The sequence below is a fragment of the Acomys russatus genome, chromosome 20 (assembly GCF_903995435.1).
Source record: "Acomys russatus chromosome 20, mAcoRus1.1, whole genome shotgun sequence".
Classification (NCBI taxonomy): domain Eukaryota; kingdom Metazoa; phylum Chordata; class Mammalia; order Rodentia; family Muridae; genus Acomys; species Acomys russatus.
In genome coordinates, this window is record NC_067156.1 from 4,146,500 (window position 1) to 4,168,695 (window position 22,196).

Sequence of the window (22,196 nt, forward strand, 5' to 3'; positions counted from 1 at the left end):
AACTCGTTATATTTACCAATCATCAAGGATAGAATTTCTACCCTATCACCCATTTGTGTCATTTCCAAAGAGTAACACATAGGCCTCCGATAGCAGTGTGGAAGGCAGCAGATCTGATCGCATGAGAGAATATTGATTTCTGTTATCTTTGCTCATAGAAGTCTCACTCACTGTGCAGGGCTGGAAACAGGCTAGACAGAACCCACACTTGGTGAACTTCTGCTCACCCTCATGTGTGATGGAGATAAAGGTCACATGGCAACCCCCAACCTGCACATAATAACAAAGAGACGCCACATAAATGTTAACATGTAAAACTCACGTTATCATCTAACAAGAATTGGAATGAGAATTAGAAAAATTGTTAGTTGATACAAGAGGTTAAAGCTGGCACCAGGAGAAGCAGCCTTGGCCTGGAGTATATCTCATATGGTCCACACAGTGGGCTTCATACAGTTTGAATTATAGGAAGCAGAATGGATTGCCAGCATTTGGAATTTGGAACACCCTGAGAGATGAGCGATCTGGTCTGGGGGCCCTATCTCTGAGTTGGACAGTCCTCTCTACGCTGCCGGTGATCTCACTGACCAAATTACAAATCCCTGGACTAGGGTAAGAATCACAGACTCCTGGATCATTTCTTCCTTTCATCCACTATTTATGCTTACTATGCTGCCTAGTTATCTCATTACTTTATGGTTAAAATGATTATTAAGATGCCAAGTTGTAAAAAGTGGCACCGAGGGAGGGGTGCTTAAGCCCCGTTCCACATGCTCGCTTCTCCTGCGTGTTGCAGAAGTTCTAGTCTTGAGTGAAACACACTCCCCTGTGGTTGGAAACTGGATCTGGTGGTTCTTGTATTTGACTCTTGGGGTCACTGTGGGTGCTTCTGATGCCCAGCTTGTATTCTAAGCCAGCTACAAAGTTAGTAGCTGTGGGATGGGACTCCAATAATAGACTTGTTTGACAATCCCCGTGTGATTCTAAAGTTAAAGTTTAGACCTTGGGGTAGGGGAGGGAGTGGAAATCACATGAATTCTCCATTAGAACAGTTTCTTAACCTTGCAATGACTGACATTTGGATCTAGGTCATGCCTGGCTCCATCCTGGTATCTGTCTTGTGTTCTGGAGGATGCATGGGCACATCCCTGGCTTCTCATATACACATCAGCCCTCTTTCACACAAAAACCACTGCAGCAGGGCCATCCCTGGATATAAGGGCTCTGAGCCATCTCTTTTAGAAATAAATGCTAGGAAAACACTTTCCCTGGAGAAACCAATGTATTCCTTCTGTTCTGGTTAGCTTTTCCCCTTTCCTACCAGGAAGCTCCAAGTCAGTGCCAAGATGCCCTCAAAAGCCAAATCAGAAGCATGAACAGGGCAACTACTCCTCTCATATTCTTCCCTTGGATTTTGCGTAATGCTAGCTGGTATACTTTGAATACGCAACGCCCCACCCCCATAGGCTCTTGGTTTGAACTCTTGGTCCTCAGCTGACAGTACTATTTTGAGAGGTCCTGGAAACTTTGCATGTAGAACTAAATGGAGGAAGTAGGTCATTGGAGGCAGGTTCTTGAAAGCAGATTATCCATAGCTACGTCTAGTCTCCTTCTGTTTCCTGGTTGGTCAGGAAGTGTACAGCTCTCCTCTGCCACTCACCCCAGCCACCACGACATGCTGTGTAAGCAAATGGACACCAAGTGAACCCTCCAAAGCCGTGAGCCCAAACCCATCTTTCCTCTCTGAGGTCTTCATATCCTGACATGGCACTTGATGACAGCTACACAAACAGAATGCAGACACTGGTATTCTTATTAATCTTTACGTTGTACTCCAGCCTTCAGGGATAAGAGAGTACACACACACACACACACACACACACACACACACACACACACACACACACACGATAATTCACCAAAGCTGGGGGGAAGTGATTATCTGACCACTGTTTAGTATTTATCATCCAGAGAAGAACTGACTGGCTAAAAGGAACAATGATCTACCAGTTAGATGTTCTGAAGGGTCAACCAGTTAACGAGGCATGAACAGTGCTTGACTCCTATGACTTCCCAGCTGTGTCTCGGGGAGGCTGACCCAGGTCTGTGCTGCCAGGATGGACAGCTCTGCTTCTTCTTTCCTGAGAACACCACACCCTGTAGGAGGCCGCTGAGAAACAGCTCAGGGTCTGATCCAGGTCTAACACATCACCTGCTTCCCATAAGCCAACAGCTTCATTTTATAAAATATAATCCTCTCATCAATAACCAAAAATCTAAAGCTTTTTAAAACTCATCATTAAGTGTGGCTATTTCATCTTAAGTGCAAAGTGTTTTAATTATGGATGCACTTGCATATTCTGAGCATACTTCATTATTTATGTAGCCAGTGAAAAAGGTTTTTTATTAAACAGTACCCTGGCATTCCATTGTATAGGTGGGTGTTTTCTTTGCATTAAAAAGCTAAATACACACACACACACACACACACACACACACACACACACATACACACACACATGAAACATTATGGTAGGTGTGAATACTTTAATCAGTACAAAATACTTGTTTGTGAATGATATTAAAATTTGACAAAAGTTTTTTATTTCTTTTTTATTGAAAACACAACAAATAATATCATGTGCTTGGTCATTCATACTTCGTTTAGTCCATGACTTGTTAATGAGGTAGGGCAGTGGTTCTCAAAGTGTGCTCTTTAACCAGCATTACCCAGAACTCCTAGAGAAGCATAAACTTGAGCCCTATTGAGTCAGAAGCTCTGGGAGCTCAGGCCCAGCATGCCACCATGTAGCAGGCAAGTCCTGCAAGGGACTGTCAAGTAGGCTGAGAGTAGAGAACCATGGAGCGTTTGGTCGATCCACTGGTGACAGGGCATCACAAATCCATCAGTCCAGGTTGCATTTTCCTTACCCTAAAGCAATAAGAAGTGTATTGCCATTTGCTTGAGATCTTCAGAGTTTCAAAGCGGTCACAGGACTCAGAGTGTGGTAACCATTTTCAGCATGACTCCAAGAATGTGCTCCATGCATAGCAAATCTGTCCTTACACTATTCAGGATAATGATGTCTACCGAGGTCCAGTGCACACATTGTTATCCTTCTCAAAAAAATTGCAGAGAATCTCTGTCGTCAGGATCTCCTCTTCTTGAGCACTTTTTGGTAGGCTGTGGAGAGGAGCATCTCATAGAGCCATCCCGTGCCTGAGGAAAGGCTGATAACCAGGTTCCATGACCTTCACTGGCCTGTGATGCCAGGCCCGGAGATGAAGCCTTTTGGAGAAGGTTCCACTGGGAGTGGGCGGCAGAACCAGAACTAACAGCCCTCTGACTTGCTGCTCTGCGCTTTGTCTTCTGAACAATTCTGCTTCTTAAATACACATAAGCCAAACAGCAGCTCAAATTGCAGCCATCCGCCATGAGTTCAGATTTGCACAGCGTGACATGAATTGGGCTGCAAATTATGCAGCAAACAGCCATCACATCCATCTGTGATGTCAGAATCCTCAAGTCCAATGTGACCTGGTAGAAGCTAAGACAGTTCATGTAGGCTGGGTCTGTCTTCTTCCCGTACAGCACGATGAATCTCCTCCGGCTGCACTTGGCCCGGTGTGCAAAGGTTAAATATGATTGAGGCTGTGCCTGGGATCTGCTCGCGAGCAGATTTCATATCCAGGGGTGCAGGCAATTAGATTTCTTTCTCTTTCTTTTTTAATGGTAAGATTAACTAGAAAAGGAAAACACACACGTACACTCATAGCTGATGGTAAACTGAATTTATTTCCTCTTGGAAAACAATTCCAGTAATCTCCAGGTTCAGACCGCAGAGTAAACATTGAGAACAGTAACATACAGGTTAGTTCAACCGATTCAAGAATTTGGCTGTGTGAAATCATTAAGGAAAACCTTGAACACTCAAATCTTCAAATGTAGCCAGGAAAAAAATCTTTTGACAGTCTACATAACAACTATTGCATATATGGCGAGGCTACCTGTCACACTGCAAGGCTTACAAATATATATATATATATATATATATTTATATATACAGGCCGTATCCAGATGTGAGGTTCTGTTCTGTGAGAATGTCTCTTTATGGTTCACGAGAATCTCCAGCAATAAAAAATAGTCTTGGGTTTTAACCGTTGATATAGCAAAAGAGAAATTCTAGGCTTAAGTGTAAATAAAAGGAAGTCCAACCGTAGTCACGTGATAACAGTTTGTTTAAGTTCTGTCTTCCTTGGAAACAGTTTCTCTTAAGCCATTTTGTTCACTTTGAACATCTTGCTTGAATAGGGCCCAAGTCCACTTGTCTTTATAAGACCATTTTAGCATTGACAACATAATACATGTGCAACACTTTATGTACAAGAGTCTATCTGGTGCTCAAAAGTTCCAACACATGAACATCCAACAGTTTTGATAATACAAGTTGTATGATACAATACAATGCTTCTGAAGAATATACATTAACAATGTAAGTTTCGTGCAAAGAGTAAAACATGTTCCCTTTTTGTGCCACAAAAGTCCTTCTCTCCTTGGGAGGCTTGTCTTTGAACTAACTGCTGTGTTGGGTCATCGTGTGATTCTGGAGAGAAAAAGAGAAAGAGGGAGAAAGTTACAGGGATATTCTTCCCATTGGTGTGAGCATAGATAAGTGCCGGGAGGTACCCAATGAGGTGACCTTGGGGATGCATAGTAATGCATGGGCATGGATGATGGGGAGGCAGAGATGCACAGGGATGGGTGGCGCCATTGGTTAGAGAGGCCAAACTGCCTGGGGTTGGGTACAGGTGCACTGAAGCTGTTCTTTCCGTGGAGGAGTGGGAGGAGGCAGAGCCAGGAGGCTCCGGGAGGGGAGATGTTGGTTGTACCATACCTTTGTCTCTGTCAGCCATGCCTTCTCCAAATACTCTCCCACCCAGTATTCTGCATACTCAAACAGGACCCATGCTCCAATGACCAGGGTACCATTGTGAAAGCAGTTTCTTGACCAACGTATCATTCCCAGTTTTTAAAGGCATGCTTTGCTCTACTCTCTGATAGATGGTGATGTTGACAGCAGGAGCTCTACCCATCCTCACATGTGAATATTGAAGAACAGAGCCACCTGGCTGATGATGGATGGGTCAGGAGGTACCTCCAGTACTCTTGTGAAGGTGGGGTGGGAGCTGTGGCCATGTTGGTGCTCTGCAGGAGATCCCAGCACCCTGTTTTGACTCCCTCATCTGGGTGTTCTTTATTGTCTCCCCTAAGGTTACTGAGCAGCATTAGGGTGCTCCAAACCCCAGCCACACTAGCGTGTCTTTTTTTTTTTTAGATAACTTCATTACAAGTTGTGAGGGGGCAACTGGGACCCCTGTCCAACATATAGGGCGTGAAGGGACACAGTGCATAGACATTCTCCAGCCCCAAGCATGGTACTAAGGATGATCTTTTTTTTCTACAGAGATTGGCCACAGGCCTCCATGTCTTCACTGGAGACTGAGACTGGAGGTGGCCTGAGCTTCCCTCGCTGATTTTCCTTAAGCTCTACTTCTTTCACTCCCCATTCCCTCCCTCCGATCAGAGCTCTGAAGTCCAGCTTGAAATAAAACTACTTTATGCTTACTAACCCTAAAGCCATTTCCTTTCTCTGACTTCCCAAAGCTCCTGTCCTGCTTACAATGCATCTTGGAAGTCTCACCTCTTGGTCACTTGATGGCAACTTTTATGTAGTTTCTTGCACTCCTACCATCTGAAACCCTGTGGAATGCTGGTCTCAAGGCCTGACAGGGCCTGCAGCACCCAGTGCTCAGAGATAGCCTGACCAACTGGGTATGTGATATGGAAAGAGTTTCTGTCTTGAGTTCACCACAGTTCTCATGATCTAAAGAAGAAAGCCATGTAGACAAATGACAATTCAATGATATGAGCAAAAATGATGGAAAGGAACACAGAAATGCCATGACTTTTCCTGTCTCATCACCAGGGAAGGCTTTGTAGCAAAGGGGTAGTAAGCTAATGTTTTCACTGAGACTCCCGGAGACCACTGAAGGCCATAGTGAAGGCAGCAGAGAGAGGAGGTGGGGCAGGGCAGGGAGCGAGGAATCTGATTGGCCAAGATCTTCTAAAGGCTTCTGTTGCCTGAGTACTGTGTGGAAATAAAAAAGAAGGGTAGTTTGGGCAACATTATGAGGAATTTTAAAACATCACTAAAATGTTCAAAATCGGTCTTGCAGGTGAAGAGGAGCTAAGTGAGTACTGTGGGACCTCTGCTGCCTTTAGCATCCCTGAGGACAGACTGCTATCCAGTCACTTGCTCAGAGGTATAGGCTGCATGACCAAAGGCTAGGTGGCTGATGATTCCCGACACCAGCGAGGGATTGGAGAGACATGGAAGAGGCTTAGCACCCCCTCTGTGTTTCAGACTTAGTTTTTGGATGACGGAGATGGACAGTGGGAATAGGTCCCTTCCCACCATGACAATTACTGTGTGGTAGGCAGTGATGACTGGGGAGGGAGACTTCTGGCTGGAGCCCAAACTGCAAAAAAAAATAAACGGTGAAGTTCATCACTTGTGACAAGGCAGCTTTGTTTTATTCTGAGCTCATGTAAAGGCTCCTTACTCTACTCTCTTCAAAAGGGTGGCTTTCTCCCTTACTAGAACTGGCCTCAAAGTGCGTTTAAGAGTAAACTATTTTTATGCCAACTCTTTTGTCTGGGTATTGATTTTAAATATGTCTAGGAGGTGGTTTTTTTTTTCCGAAGGCATATTAAAAATACTGGTGGGAAGGAAAAGCTTTCCTAGTTTCTTCAAGATCCACACAGCTCTCATTGGAGGTATATAAGCAGTGACAAAGTTAGAATCCTGAACTATAGTGATTCTTTTTGTATCTCAAAGTCAGAAGTGGTTTCATAGAAAGGGCTGAAATCAAAACAAAACAAAACAAAACAAAGTCTACCCAAGAATTATAAAATGGAAGAAGTAGAAGAAGCCAGGACACCAGGTAACTAAAGGATGGGTGCCTTTTAGTACTTGATTTTCCCTGAAATTAATGTTTAAAGAAGAAATAATAGTCTTATCTTTATCATGTTATGGTGAAGTTTCCTAATGTGGCTCAAACTCATGCTATTCTTTTTTTTTCTGTTTCTCTGCCATAAATGCAAGTGAGGACCTAGTTCCTAACAGAGTAAATATTTATACATCTGTATATATTACACATCTGTATATATATGTATGTATATATATTTTAAATCATGTTATTGCAGCATACTGAAGTCATTGATACCAAGGACTTATGCCCTGAAGGTTGAGAGAAGCAGATAAAAACAGTTTATGAAGGGGTAAGAGTAGACTTAGGAAATACACACTTATATCTAAATAAAGCTCCATGGATATGTCTCATCAACAGAAAAGAGGTGGAAAGATGAAGTCCTGTCACAGGGAGATGCCTGAACAAATGGACAGCCTTCATCTGCACTGCATTAGAACTGCCATGCTGCTGAGGCAAAGGGCCCAGCAGCGGGAATGTATGGAAGGAAGGGTTACTTTGGCTCACATGCAGCCGTGGATCCAGTCATGGCAGCCGGGGTTTGAGATGACTGCGTGCCTGGCATCCCTAGTTAGAAGGCAAAAGCAATGAATACTGTGTTCAGCTTGCTTTCACCTCTCTGTTCCATCTGGGGTCCCAGCCCATGGAGCGCTGCAGCCAAGATCTAAAGTGGGTCTTCCCACGCTGGTTAACATGATCTGGAGAACGCCTCACAAGCATTCACTGAGGCCAAGCTAGCCTAGATGATCCCTCACAGGTGAGCCCAGGCACTTGCCTCCTGGTCATTCTGGGTCCTGTCACATTGTCAACAGGTATTGACTGTCACACTCATTTTTTCCTCTTTTGGCTCCAGCCCAATTAAGGGTCTCCTCCAATCCTGGCTGCCTACCAGGACCAGCAATTCTCATGGTGGGAAGGAGGCATATCCCCAGAGATCCATGGGAAATGGGCATATAATCTGTTGAGGTGGGGGAGAAGAATTCCAGATGTTTGTGATACCCTCTCAAGGGATTTCTTTTGAGGATCCCTGGGGTTCCGCTTCCGTACTCCACATCCCCTGAAAGTACAAGTGTCCCGATGTAGAAGGACAGATGGTGTGTCTGAGCCACACACTCATTCAGTTGTCTTGTAGGTGTGGCTGAGAACAGACACAAAGTCACAGTTTCCAGATGTGGCCTCAGATGTCTCTTTGGAAAGGAAATAGGCCTTTCCATGAGAGTGCTCAGTGGTTGTGTGTGTGTGTGTGTGTGTGTGTGTGTGTGTGTGTGTGTGTGTGTGTGTGTGTCTTGAAGAAACCCTAGACATCATTTGCTGGGAAAGGCTGCCAAGATGCAAGTGGAAAGATAAGATGTACACGGGAGAAGGTGGGAGCAGAAGGGAAGGCAGGCAGCAGGCTCGTTTGTCGCCCTGGCAGCGGGCCACACTGCAGAGCCAGTCCCGGGACACCAAGGATGAGGACGGTTAGGAGCAGAAAGCAGAAAGCTCCAACGACAGCCGTCCCCAAGCCGACCTCTCTCGTGCAGAGTTCTGAGCTCTTTAGGTCTGAAGGAAACCACTTCACTAGAACAAAGCAGTGGGTAATCTCACCCATTTTACGCAGCAATTCGCAGTCCCCAAAGCACTTTAATGCAATGACAGGTTATGAGAAAAAATATCTGTTCCAACGAAGGCAAAGTGTTTTACATAATCGAGAGGAACATCAGAGCAACACTGGTGGAGGTGGGGGGGGGGTGGTGACAGAAAAGGAAGTGGAAGAGAAGAAAACTTGTGCAATCCCACAGAGAGCCATATTCTACTCTGCAAAAAGCCATCTCCTGGAGACCCCATGTCTAAGTAACTGAAAATTGAAAACCATTAATCCCAGTTATGAACAGTTGTTTTACACGAGGGGAGCTTGTGTTAAAAAAAAAACCAACAAACTCACAACATACCTTAAAGCCTAAAAGAAGCTCTATCTAGGCCCAACACTTTAACAGCAAGCTTTCTAGCACACTCTCCTCATTGTAAGGGGCTGTTTGGAAGGAGTATGTGTGCTCTCTCTTTTTTTCCTCTTTCTTTTTTCCTGTAAATGTGAAATTAAACTTAGAAGCTAAAAACCAGATGAGGGCCTTAAAAATTCCCCTCCTAGCACTATGTATTTCTTTTAAAATGTGAGATGCCTTCCATTTTACAAGACTGGAATTCTCATTTTGGGCTTGGCACTCTAACAAATGATTAATTCAGTCCTGTCTTTCAGAAGGCTGACCACATTTGCTGGTCAAACGGTTTAATCCTATTTTAAATGCACTCCAAGGAAAATATTTTTAAAATAAAAATAAAAACCCATGATCCTCTGAAACTGTTCACCTTGCAGTTTTTTTTCCCCTCCAGTCTGGGTGGAAACTTGCATTTCTGCACCTAGAACCATGATAAAAGTCAGGCTTTGAAGGTGATACAGTACAGAAACTGCTTCCTCGGGAGTGAAAATTTTTATTTCCAACTGCCTCCCCCCAAAAAAGTTGAGCCTGCAGATTGCCTAGACTTTCCCAATTCTCTGGTAAATGCTACACCTCTGGTCCCTGTTTTGCCAACTCCACTGAAATGTTAAGTGGCCAAAGCAGGATGTGAATGGGGGTTTTGAAAACAACAACAAACAACAACAAAACAAAAAACTACTGATTCAAATATGTAATTTTTTTCTTTAAATCGTGACGTATCTATTTATAGGCCCTCTCTGCCAAAACAAATACAGGCGAGCTTCAAGAACCAGGAGAGAGAGCCAGAATGTTATTTTTAAAAAGGAACGAAGAGGAAGAAAGAAGAGGAGCTTTCCCCTAGGCCATGGCGCCTGCAGTTTACACTGTGGTTGGATTCCGTTTAAGTGAGATGCTTTCAAACTGATGAAACCAGAGCCCAGAAACAAAGCAAGGCAGGGGGAAAAAAAACAGGCAAATATAAAGATTAAGTGTGGCTGTGTCTTTCAACAGATGGTGACAACGCTGTGGCAACATGTTGGTTTTTTTTTTTCCTTTAGTTGAAGAACACAACATCCGCAATCAATCTCCCCTGATTAACTAATTATATTACCCTTCCTTTTATCACTTGGGCTGGCCGTTTATCTGCAAACACAGAGGCTAATCAGTATGCTCTCTCTCTCTCTCTCTCTCTCTCTCTCTCTCTCTCTCTCTCTCTTTTTTTTTTCCCTCAGAAGCACACACACACAGGGTTGTGAGCTTTCTTTTCGGGCGGTAAACTGAATTCTACATCACTGTCCACCTTTCAGCACCCCTGCTTTTTCATTATTTATTTATTTATTTTTTAAACAAAAGCAATTGGTTTCCAACAGGCTGGATAATAAGTCTTTTTGACCTGCCTTCTTCTTTGACCCAGAAGGTCACCCCGTGCTCGGGCACAGAGCTGACTTAAGAAATACCTCCAAGTCCTGCATTTCATCTCCTGCCCACTCAAAATAGAGCTTCCTTTAAATGTGTCTGTACAGGGTCCCTGAAGGCCAAAGAGACTTCCCTGTAGTGGGCAATGCAGGGACAGAAGCCTCTGGCTTTATTAATGAATGCAGGCCATTATGAGTCTGGCTGGCTCCTTCCCTGTTCCCAGAAGCATATACTGTACGTGACTTAAAATGCTAGAATATTGACACAAAGCGAGCTGGGCACCTCTAAGGAAAATTACTCCTTGGATATAATGTAGGCTCGTAACAGCTATTAGAGTACAAAATAAAACCCTCTGGGAACAGACTGACATATACCGCATCCTACCTAGTCCTCAAACATTAGAGGAATTTCGTTCTGAAGGCATTCCAAGGACAGCATTAAACTGACTTTTGTAGCAATCCACAACAGCTTTTTGGCTTAGAGCTTTTAGTACTAAATCTCTGGTTCAAATCAATATAAGTACTATATCTTCTACATTAATCAATACATTTGGTTCAATACATGTTCTATTAAATTATACTTTCTAATCAAGAGTTTTACATTTCTACCCTCTCTCATTTTCATTCCCAACTTCTTCTGGTGCTAGTAAAATAGTTTTGAAAATGTACACAGGGAGTGATGACAGGACGCTGGGCTATTGGCTCTGGATGACGGAGGGAAAATAGTCACAAAGGCAAGGGGTGGCCCTCAAGCATTTTAATGAGGTCAACAGGAGAGGAATATTAATAAAGAGATGCCTTCAGAGTCCACACAATCCGAGAAGTTCTCTCATACCTTTAGATCTGAATGGATCCCCACAGCCCTGGGATTGGCAATAAGAATGTTCTAGGAATTGCATCAAAGACCTGAGGCAACCAACCTTCCACTCATACCCACTAGCCCTCTCATAGTCACTGTACACTTCCTGTAAGGCGAACTCTTGTGCCATTGTGTTTCCAGAGACCCTACCTAGGGAACACTGGGAGCATGTTTGTGGATAGAACATGCTCAATGGTGTTCTTTTGTATAATATGTATTATTTTTCCTAGATGATTTGATGACCAAAGGAGGAAGAAGGTAAAAATGACAATAAAAATGCATATCTGGTAGATTTCTAATGCCCATGGAAGTTGACTCATGATTTTACATGTGAAGAATTTCCTAGAAGGAGGCACTACTCTTTCATTGTAACCCAGAGGTGGAGTTTTGGAGCCCACCTATTACGACTTGCATCTGCCTTTTGTCGATGACACGGAGTTTTGCATTTCTGATTGTGTTTGGAGTGACAGAATTTCTCTCTCTTATTTCATATGGTACTGCCATCGCCATTAGCTTGTAGAGACACCGACACATTTCTTTTTGGCACCCAACAGTTCATGTGGGCCTGGGATGACATCTCAGGGTACTTTCTGGATGGCACTAAGTTATAGTACGACAGAAGTGAAATGGAACCACCGGAAGTAATCTGAATAACACATACCATAACAGACAGAAGAGGACAGTCACATCAGAGTTTGCTCCTCGGCAAGGAGAGAACTGCCCTATAAACTTTAGGCTTTAGGCCTGCTTTTCAAACAATTCTGACATTAAAGTTTCTATCTATCATATTCCCCATAGGGAAAGAGTTAGCACTCTGGTGAAGCTCACTGGAGGTCATATTGCATGCTGTTCTTGAGATGTTAACGAGCCTAGAAAACAAGAGTTGAAATGACTCTGTAGTACTCGAGGAAACTCAAGTTCATGAGCTAGAACTCAGAATGTGCAGGAAGCGATGGTGGAAGTTGATGTGAGGCAGAGAAGTCTTTCCTGACGGATGGATAAACAGATGCCACCTCTTGTGTTGGATGTCAAAGAGCCAGCAGGTGCAGAGGACCCCAAAAGCCTTGCTTTCCTACAGAAGCTTCTCAGACTCAGTTTTGCTGACATTACAGACTGGACAGACCTGGTTTCCCTGGGCACAATGGGATGTGACATTGGTCTTTACTGTAATGGGCTACAGACATTACTATGCGTACAATCAGGTTACAAACACAAAACCACCTCGAGAATGACCCAGGTGGTTCTTGTACATTTATGATTTTGTACTGGTCTGCCTTCATAGCTAACTTTTCCTGGTGTGGCTCACAGGCCACAGGCTGGATACACCTTGCTGAGTGTGAGGCAGCTGCCACTAGGAGTCCTTGCTGTTGACCTGTCTTTCCATGGACAAGCTTACTGGGATGTGATCAAGTTGGAGGTTTTCATTTGTGTCTGTATTGGAAATACACTGAGCTGGCCACGCCTTGCTACTTAGTCTCAGTCTGTAGGATATGAACCTCCATCTTATGAAAGAGACACGTATATGTTACACAGGCCTGTACTGCACGGCTCTTTTAAGTAATTCCACTGGATGAATGTGGGCAGTTGTCCAGAAATTCTGGACAGGATTCTTCGAGATGCACTGTAAGTGGCATTCTCTGTAGGTGGAACTAAATCTCTCCAGAAATGTTGACTTACTCGGCTATTTATATACAAGCAGCAAAGATGTCCACCCCAGGTCAAGAAAACAACAGCGCTTAGGGGTGCTCATGTTGCGAGTGTCTAAAGTGGCTCAGGAATTAAGCTTTGAAAGTTACTAACTAAGGTGTGGAAATGAATGCCTACTTTGAAAGAACCCGAGATCTACCATAGTGATTCGCTGGACTGTTTACTGGCAGGAACTGTGGTAACTGACTATAATATAGCATAGAGACAAAAGTGTAGTTTTTCAAGTGGAAAGGACTCAAGAGACAGTGTCTGGAGGGTATCTCTTTAGAGATGAAGGCTGTTCCCTGCCATGCACCAGGAGAGACAAAGAGACTAGAGCATGGGTCCTCTGCCTTCTGGGAGGGGCTGTAGGCCAGCTTCTTAGAGAATCTACACATGCCTGGGGCTGAAGGGTGTAAGATGAGCAAGGAACACAGTGCCACACCACAAAAGACAGGCATCTCAGACATCACAGGATTTGGTGGGGGGCAGAAGCTCAATCAGGCTGTGCAGGCACGTAACCATCAGTTTGGAAAGCAGCTACGTTCAACACATTACAGGCTTTTTTTTTTTTTTTTTTTTGACAGCGTCTCCTATAACTCAGGCTGGCCTCGAACTTCCTATGTATCCGAGAGTGATGAACACACCTTCCTGCCTCTGCCTCCTAAATTCTGGGATTAATGCAAGAGCTTGCATTCTGCTCCTTCTTTACAACAAAACAAACAAAATGAACTCACCATCAAGCAATATTTAGCCAATCTGGAAAATTTCACAGTGGTTTATAATGTAGCAAGAATACCCAGCTAATTATCTGGGACTTAGTTTAATGTGAGTCTTCAGAAACAAAGACTAATTATTTAAATAATGCAACTTTTAAGTTGGAACATATAATAATTTCCAGTATAAACAGTATAGAGAAATAAAACAAGCCACTTCAAAGGCCAAATTATGTTGTTGGGCCACATACGGCAATGTTAACATGAGGACAGTTCCATTTTCCAGGAAGACCTTAAGAAGAAGCGTACAAATTCGGTAAATTCAGTGCAAAGCTTATGTCTAACTGTTCTGCACACTGGAAAGGCTTGAAAATTCTTTGCTTTGGAGGGCTGGGGATAGAAATGTCTCAAGGGTAAATGCATGCCTTCCAAGTGGGAGTTCCCAAGGTTGACACTCCAGACTCTTCATAAGCCAGATGTGCCAGAGGAGTGCCTGTCTGTAACCCCGAGCTGTCTCAGATGAGCAAGGCAGAGGGACAAGAACCAGTACCCCACATTACTAAGATGTGATCCCAGGATGTGCATGGTGGCATGGAAATGTCTTTCTGTCTGTCTCTGTCTCTCTGACACAATAAAAATTAAATTAAAGGAAATTTTTTCCCTCTTTAGGACTCACAGTAGTTTGCATTGGGAATCACAGGAAGGTTTCAGGCTGGAAGAACAGGCTGAAGGAAGCCAGGTGGCCACTGGGAAATATGACAGAAGCATCAAGTGGATTTTTCTTATCTTTTCATTTTATAAGCAATCAACAAATTGAGCTTCCTGTTTACCTGCAAGGAGCCAACAGGAAACTGCAATCATAATATACAAAGCAGACAGGAGAGGGGCCAGGCCATGATGAGACTGCCTCATCCCCGGATACAGCGTCTCAGTGTGTTGGAGGACGGAGGCTTTGATGGGCACTACTGTCTAATGCGATGCTCAGGGACTAAGTCGGTCTTCACAGACAGGTGTGTCCACGCACCACTTGTAGCTGGGCTTGAATTTTTTCCACTGTAATGTTTAATTTATCACACTGGTGCTTTCTAAACCAGAACATCTGTAAACAAGGTTAAGAATGACCTCCTTCCGATTTTACATCCGTGAGCAGTGCCCCCTTCTTCGTGCTTTAATTTTAATGCCTTAAAGATAAATAACTGTGTAAAAAAAGAGGGGAAGGAAAGGCTTGTCTGACGTCAATGTGTTAATCTTGGGCGAATACAAATTTCCTTTCTACCAGGCTCTAGGGTGCACACCACTGCTTCTCCATGCTAAAGCTATGTTCAGGCATCTCTTTCCTAGTCAAATACAATTAAACAAACTTCTGCTAAATATTTAACAGCCTTGTGTAGTAATTAGCAACAAATAACGCCTGCTTAAATTGATAATTGCTCAGAAATACCCTCTTCCAAGCATTACAGCTATGTAGCTCCTCCCTTGTCTCATAGAATTTGAATCCTGGAAGGATTATTTTCTAATCTTTATTTTTTTTCAAAAGTGGACTCAGGGAAATAAATCCTAGTCACTCTCCTTGGCTCAAGATCTCACAGTCAAGTTGGGCTCTCCTGCAGTCAGCTCCTCCTCGCTCCATCTGCGGCACTTCTGAGGAAGAGATCCACTGAGATTTAGTTAGGGACTGAAGGGTGTTGGAGCCAGGCATTGATTTAAAAACTGACTGGCAGCCTTAGGATTTAAACTCTGGTCCATCTGATTCAAAAGGTCATCTGATTAGAACAGGAAAGGCACTGGGCACTAGTGATTTATATTCAAAGGGTAACCTTTGTGAGGAGAAGGACCCATGACTCTCTCTGCCTTTCAAGTTGATAGGACAGGGTTCCTGTCAACTGAATTCCAATAATTATGAAAAAGGAATGCACTGAACTTGGAGCAACAAAGGCAAAGGAAGTGCCGCTAGCCCCCATGCTGTGTATGTTGCACATGGATGCATGTGCACACACACGCGTGTGTACATACACACACACACACATACATGCACAAAAACCAGAAAGGGATATTAGGCACTCAGTTTTTTGAAATTTCCTCCTATTCCTTTGAGACAGAGTCTCTCACTGACCCAGAAGTATGCCCTTCTTTTTAGCCAGGCCGACAGGTCCACAAGCCCAGATAACCCCCTAGTCTCCACCTTCCATAACCGGGGTTACAGGTACACAGATATATCCTCCCAGATTTTACACGGGTGTGGAGGATATGAACTCATGTCATCCTGCTTGCGCCACAGACAGGTGCCCTGACCTGGGAGCCACCTTCCCAGCCCTCGTTTGTTTGGAGTTATAACATTGCCACACTCTTTAGGAGAAAGCCAACCACACCATAACTCATAAGAGCTAACAGAAAACCTGCTTGCCGACCATCTGCAACCAAACAACTGTCTAGTAGGTCAAGGTCTAGCGTATTGACTGATGCCATTAAGCAGTGGTGAAGGTTAGCCATACTCTGGGATCCTGTGTGCCTGTGTGTGTTTCCATGCCTGAGCAAGCAAGTGTACACCGTGGAAAGAGCACAGTTATATTCACACATGGGCTCCACAGATGAAAGCCCACAGCCTCTTTGGATCTTTCAACCTCTCTGGAACATTCTGAGATCGGGGGGGGGGGTGCAATTTGAGGAAGCCCCCAAAGAGACTTTGTTTGAGATGGAGAGAAAAGTCTTTGAAAGTGCAGACATGTCATAGCCCCAGTGCAGTATTTGGATGTCTTCCACTTCAAATACAAATTCCTGGTTAGGGAGCTCTGCTTTGTAATCATAGCATCCCCACCCCTACCCCGCCCCCTGCCATTGCTTGCCTGTCTTTCTTTCCCTTTTTGTCCTGTATATTTTTATAAATGCTGAAGACAGCTTCACGACCCCTTTCTGGAAGTCCCCTTCTCTGTGTCCCCTGAACTCATCTTTGTTTATAAGCAGCTCACACAGGCACCAAGAGAAGAGACTGTGACAGGAGGCCATGTGCAGGTCAGGGGACAGTGTGCTAGAGTTGGTTCTTCCTTCTACCACGTTGATTTCCCAGGGAGGGAACTCTGGCCATCAGGCTTGGTGGCAAGCATCCATACCCACTGAGCCATCCGGCCAGCTCTGCGTTTCTTATTCTCTATGGAAGCCTGCTATGTTGTCCTCATACCGTCTCCTGCACACTGTTTCTTCTCGGGTATTTCAGGTCTTAAAATGACAGAAGTGTGCCCTTCTTCCTCCAAAGAGACTCATGTCTGTTTAAGAACCCCACCTGTGAGATTCCTATTCTCTCCTCACTTTGGGGCATCTTTCATGCTTTGCTTCTTGGTCTTTTAGCAACAGTTACCTCACCCCTCCAAGTTCTCTGAGCTACCAGAGAGACTGCCCTTTAATCCCACCACACAGAGGTGTGCTGTAGCTATGGTGAGAGCAATCTATAACCCTCACATCCTTATACAATTTGCTCCTCCAACTTAATTTGAATTCATTACAATAAAGCAATATAATTTGAAAAAGCACTCTTTAATGTGAAGTATTTAGCATGATCCCGCAAGAATGAGAGCGTCAACTAGGAGAGAGCCAGGCGGCAGGCAGGGTGCACACTCACGCAAATTCAAAGGTGAGCCATAAACAAGTACACAGAGCCACACCACCACGCACAAAGGGCCAGGCAACAGGGGGCCTTGTTCTCATCAGTCCTCAAAGGAACCTGCCACACAGAAGTGGCACTTATTCTAATTTAAAGCCCTCGTGCTTGCATCAGTGTTTCAAAATTTATAAAAGAATAACTTCATTAAACCGCCTGGCACTTCAAACACAAATGCAAACCAACCACAACACAGAGCGTCCGGGCAGGAGAAGAAAAGACTCGGGGCCCTGAGAGCACAGACACTGAAGGAGAGTCTGTGGTGGGGTGCTTCTCTTTCTGACGACAGGGCTTTCCTGTGCAGCCTTCCTTCAGCAAGGGCTTGGGCTGTGCATCTCTTTGCTTCTGTCAGGAGGCCTGTTGCTTTGGCAAGCCTGCCTAATAACACTGAAAATCACTCAAAGCGGTTGGGCAAGCTTGTCCCGTGCAGAAATACATCTGGCGGTTCAGGAGTGAGCGCTGTTCAGTGTTTCTCTCCTGGTCTGTAAGGAGATTGATTCTCTACACTCCACCATTACACATCCATTTACTTGGGTATGTATTTCGGGCTTGCTTAAGTTGTGGCAAAACAAGTGTTAGAAAAGACTTCTCCTTAACTCTGGCACCGAAGAAGAAAGAGCTATAAGGGTTAAGGACAGCAATCTTCCACATCCATGCACAGTGCTGGAAGAAAAAGGTGCTAGCATCCTAAAATGCAGACTCTTAAGAAAAATCTCCTCTTCTCCGCTGAATCAGAGAGTCTAGGAAGCACTACAGTAAAATACCTTCAGGCTAGATTCCAGAGCTACAAGGCAGCCTGTGTTACAGCACACATCATCTCCTGTCGAACTGTCAGCAGATTGCAAGAAATCATGTACACACACACACACACACACACACACACACACACACACACACACGCAATATGAAGACAAATCTCACAGCTTGCATGGAAACAACAACCCTTTGTGATTGCAGAAGGAGCGCACAAGTTGGGCTACCGTCCTTTCCCACGGGAGCCCAAGAATGAATGGCACTTCTTTTTTTCCCCATTCGGGTGTTCCTATTAAACTGGCACTACAATTTGCTTCAAAGAGAAAAGAGTAAGTGCTCACAGTGGCCCCAAAAGGACAGTCTCTGGATGGATGAGAGGAACTGGCCTTAAAAGAAAAGAAAACAAAACCCCAAGCAAAGACCATCATCCCAACCGTCTTTCATATTCTCGGGTGGGAGCATCCACACGCCTTGGTCAGAAGTGTACCTATTGCAGGGTACCCATGTCAGGTTAACTGCAGGACAGATGGACATAAACATTTAAGGCTATCACCCCCACATACATGGGCCGTGAGTCATACTACCCCCTGGAAAAACAAATTCTTAATATCTTACAATAATATATTATGTTAATATATATTAATATAATGTAATATATTGAAGTATGTGTATGTTCTTTGTATCCTCTCGACGAGTGAACTAGGGCGAATCAGATGGAGCGAACGAGCTAATTCAATTACAGTCTTTATTATATAATAAAATATGGATTATTGATCCTGTGGAGCCAGTGATGTGTGAGGAGGCAAAGACGGGGCCTCAAACCTTGAAGATCTCACTTTGCAGCTGTTTGTATTCATGTTTTGAGAGTACTAGAAACTGTCTTCACTTGGAAGGCCACCAAAATGAAACGCTGCTAACTAATTAAGCCCAGTGTTCCAAAAGAGAATGAGTTCAAGGTTCGCACAGAGGGCTGAGCTGGAAGCCTGCAAAGGACTGCCGAGGTGGGGTGGAATCCCTCCGCGCGCCTTGCAGGAGGGGCTGAAGAGACAGCTAAGTGAGTGACTCCACACTGTGTGTGGAGTGAAAGCTTATTTGGAAGACTAAAAGTCACTGTAGGCTCCTTGCTACAGATCTGATGGGATCACGAAAACAGAATGCATGGTGCCTCTTGCAATGCAATCCTGGGCCATCCTAACAAACCCTTTGTCTCTTATTTCTGAGGGGAAATACCGCAAACAACCAAACCCAGATCAGTGTGCAAACAGCTCTAAGTATGAGGCTCACTTGGAAAGGAGAGGTCACAGCCAGCACCAAAAGGGGGAAAGGAGAGCTAGATGCTGTCTGTCCATGGCCTTTGTAAATCTGTCCCAAGATGCCAAGGTTGATTGTTATCCGTGTTGTGTTACAAAGTTCCGGCCCCTCTGTTTGCTTCCTTAATCTCAGAAACTTGTCGCTGCTCTCCTTTCTGAGGGAGTTCTCACCCTCTGAGCCCCTCTGGGGGCCACACCACCAGCTCCCTCCCAGCGCCAACATAGATATTTGTGCTCCGTGTGTCTTTCAAAAGATCGGAGGCAGGCTCTGAGCTTCAGTAGGTAGCCCTCCAGCACACAGGTAAACGGACATGTGGTATGTTTTTGAAATGACTCCCGCGAAAGGGAGGAAGGTGGGATTGTGCAATGATGCTAGTGCAAAGTTGCAGACTGTTAGGCTGCAGTCCAGAAAATGAATCCAATTTTTCATTCTGTCTTTATAAATATTTCATTGCAAATGGTACTGATTTTCTACAACTGTGGTTAAGCAAAGGGCCTCTGTGTGAATATTTAAGAAAAAAAAATCCTACGAGGAGGAAGACAACGAAGAAGAGGGAAAAGGGGAATGAAAGGTTAGCAACCAATTAATTTCTTACTTTAAATGTAAAAGGATGCTGGGAGAAATTCAACAGTGATGTAGTGTGTGACTCAAAGAAGAAGAAAAAAACATTTACCCTGCCCTTCTTCTGACAGTTTCTCATAAAATATCTGCAGTCCATCTATCTTTTAGTACTCCAGGCTCCTCTGGAGAGCAGAAAATGGTGGTTTAAAGCTCACTTCAGTGCCAGTCTGCGGGAGATTGCTTTCCACAGGACCCCCGCTGATGGAGGCCTGGGGGAAGAGGCCCAGGAGTTATTCAATCAGTCCGAGACTCTGGGGCGGCTGGGGGTCCTTTGAGGGCTGATTATAGAGCGGCCCTCCTGTTGCCTGCCTCAGAACAGAACGAAATGAGCAGCCTCTCGCTGAGAAGATTCTGCAAGAAGGAATTTCACCTGTCATGGAGTTTGTCAGAATTTCAGGATTTATCTTGGTGCAAAATTAATAAAATACCAACCAGGAATTCAGGCTGACTACTCGCCTGTGTCATCTCAAAGTGATCTTTCACCCAAGAAAACCTGGCTGGCGAGCCAAGCCACTCCTGCCCTACTTTTTCCTTGGGAGAGTGAGAGAGGTCATGTGACAAACACCTCAGAGCAGCAGAATGGGATGGCCAGCCAATTACACACAAGGTGGCCCCTGGGTACTACTGTCTTCCTGGGTGACCTCTGACCTTGCCATGGCCCCTCCAAAGCCTCTGAAATTAACTGGCTTCCGAGCATCCGAAGAGCATTCTGAAGTCTATAACATAGTAGGTCCCCTTTGGCATCTGCTCTGTTAAATTCATATGCTGGTTTTCCAGGCCTGGGCTCGGTTTATCGTTTAAAGGGGAGTATAAAGTGGCCCGTGATACAATCAGGAAACATTACCGATTAATTGGGATCACCCATCAATAACCAGGTGTTGGGACACAGTCTCCTTCCTCTCCTGTCCTATTACCTCAGGAGAAAGTACGGAGAACAGAAGATGCTGGCAAGCAAGGCCCGCTGGCTCGGGGCTTGGGGCGGCTCTGCCCTCACCACTTCAGAACGTACCTTGCAGCACTTTGCTCGCTACAGCTATTTTCAGCCACATTCTGCTTGTACCAAGGCCAGCTCTCTTCGAACTAAGATCTAGGTAGTCCCAAGGTTACCAGTGCACATGTGGCTGGGATGGCATTCCTGCCACTGGCTGCCTCAAGTCAGGGGAGAGAGCCCTGGCCTCATCGCTGAAGGCCACCTGGGGACAGGATGAGCCTGAGTTGCACTGGCCACCTGGGCTGCATCTGTGGGCTCCCAGGTTGCCTCTGGTTGCCTCCTACCAAGGAGTGATTGACAGCACACTTTGGGCTCCTAAGTCAGCCATGGTCTTAAGGCATTGCTGCTCCTCCCTTTTCGAACTAACCTTTTCTAAAAGGCTAGTCGCCAGCTCATGCCATCCTCTTCTCTCCTTAGTCAGATAAGAGCCCTGTTTCATCTTGGAGAACTGCCTTCACGGATGAGCAGCAATTGGACAGTATTAACACCGGGAGATAATATGGGAGGGAGGAAGATGGGGTCTTCTATCTTCTCTCTCTCTCTCACTGCTCAGGAGTGCACAGATGGTGGTGCGGATGCAGGGTGCTCTCCCCAGGCTTCAGTGGAGACGCCTTAGCTCCCCAGAAGGAAAAGGGCTCCCCACCAGCAGCATCATGAATTATAAGTGAGGACGGGAGTGAGGTCTTGGTGCCTGTCTCACGGCAAATATACGGTTCCATTTTCCTGCACAGTGACCTTTCACCCGTATAAACTCAAAGCTTTGCCCAGCACACTGCTGATATTTAAAGGCGGTGAGTCACCTTTTATATGGCTAGAAGGCACACAAGCTTAGCAGATGTACCCAGGGTGTGGGGTTGGTCAACTGGAGAATTGAGCTTTGCAGGTACAGAAGCCTTTGATGGTAGAATCAGGTTTCCTGGGAAAGAGATGGGGCTCTGCCAGCCTCCAGTCTAGCCACGGAGGAGGGGGCTTTGAAGAAGAGGATGACAGCCCCCCCCCCCCAGAGCCCAGACAAGAGGCAGAGAAGATGCCTCACTTTGGCAGGCTCTCTTCTCTCATGCAGAAGCTGTCCCTGCCTCTCCAGTGTCTCCCATGCTTATTCAACGAAGTAATCCATGAAGGGGACCTGTTATTTTTGGCAGTTTGAAAATTTCACTGCTTTAAAACGAAGGACTCCTTCACCCTGC

The 22,196-nt window shown here is 45.0% G+C and overlaps 1 protein-coding gene across 3 annotated transcripts in view; it reads right to left on the reverse strand.

Moving 5' to 3' along the window:
- Positions 1-4,052: 4,052 nt before the first annotated feature.
- Positions 4,053-22,196, reverse strand: part of Znf521 (zinc finger protein 521) — a 286,676-nt gene continuing 268,532 nt past the window's right edge. For all 3 annotated transcript variants that reach the window (XM_051163356.1, XM_051163355.1, XM_051163354.1), the window contains one exon: positions 4,053-4,604. In XM_051163356.1, coding sequence (XP_051019313.1) covers positions 4,575-4,604 — 30 coding nt within the window. In that variant the 3' untranslated portion in view covers positions 4,053-4,574. The remainder of the gene's footprint in view (positions 4,605-22,196) is intronic.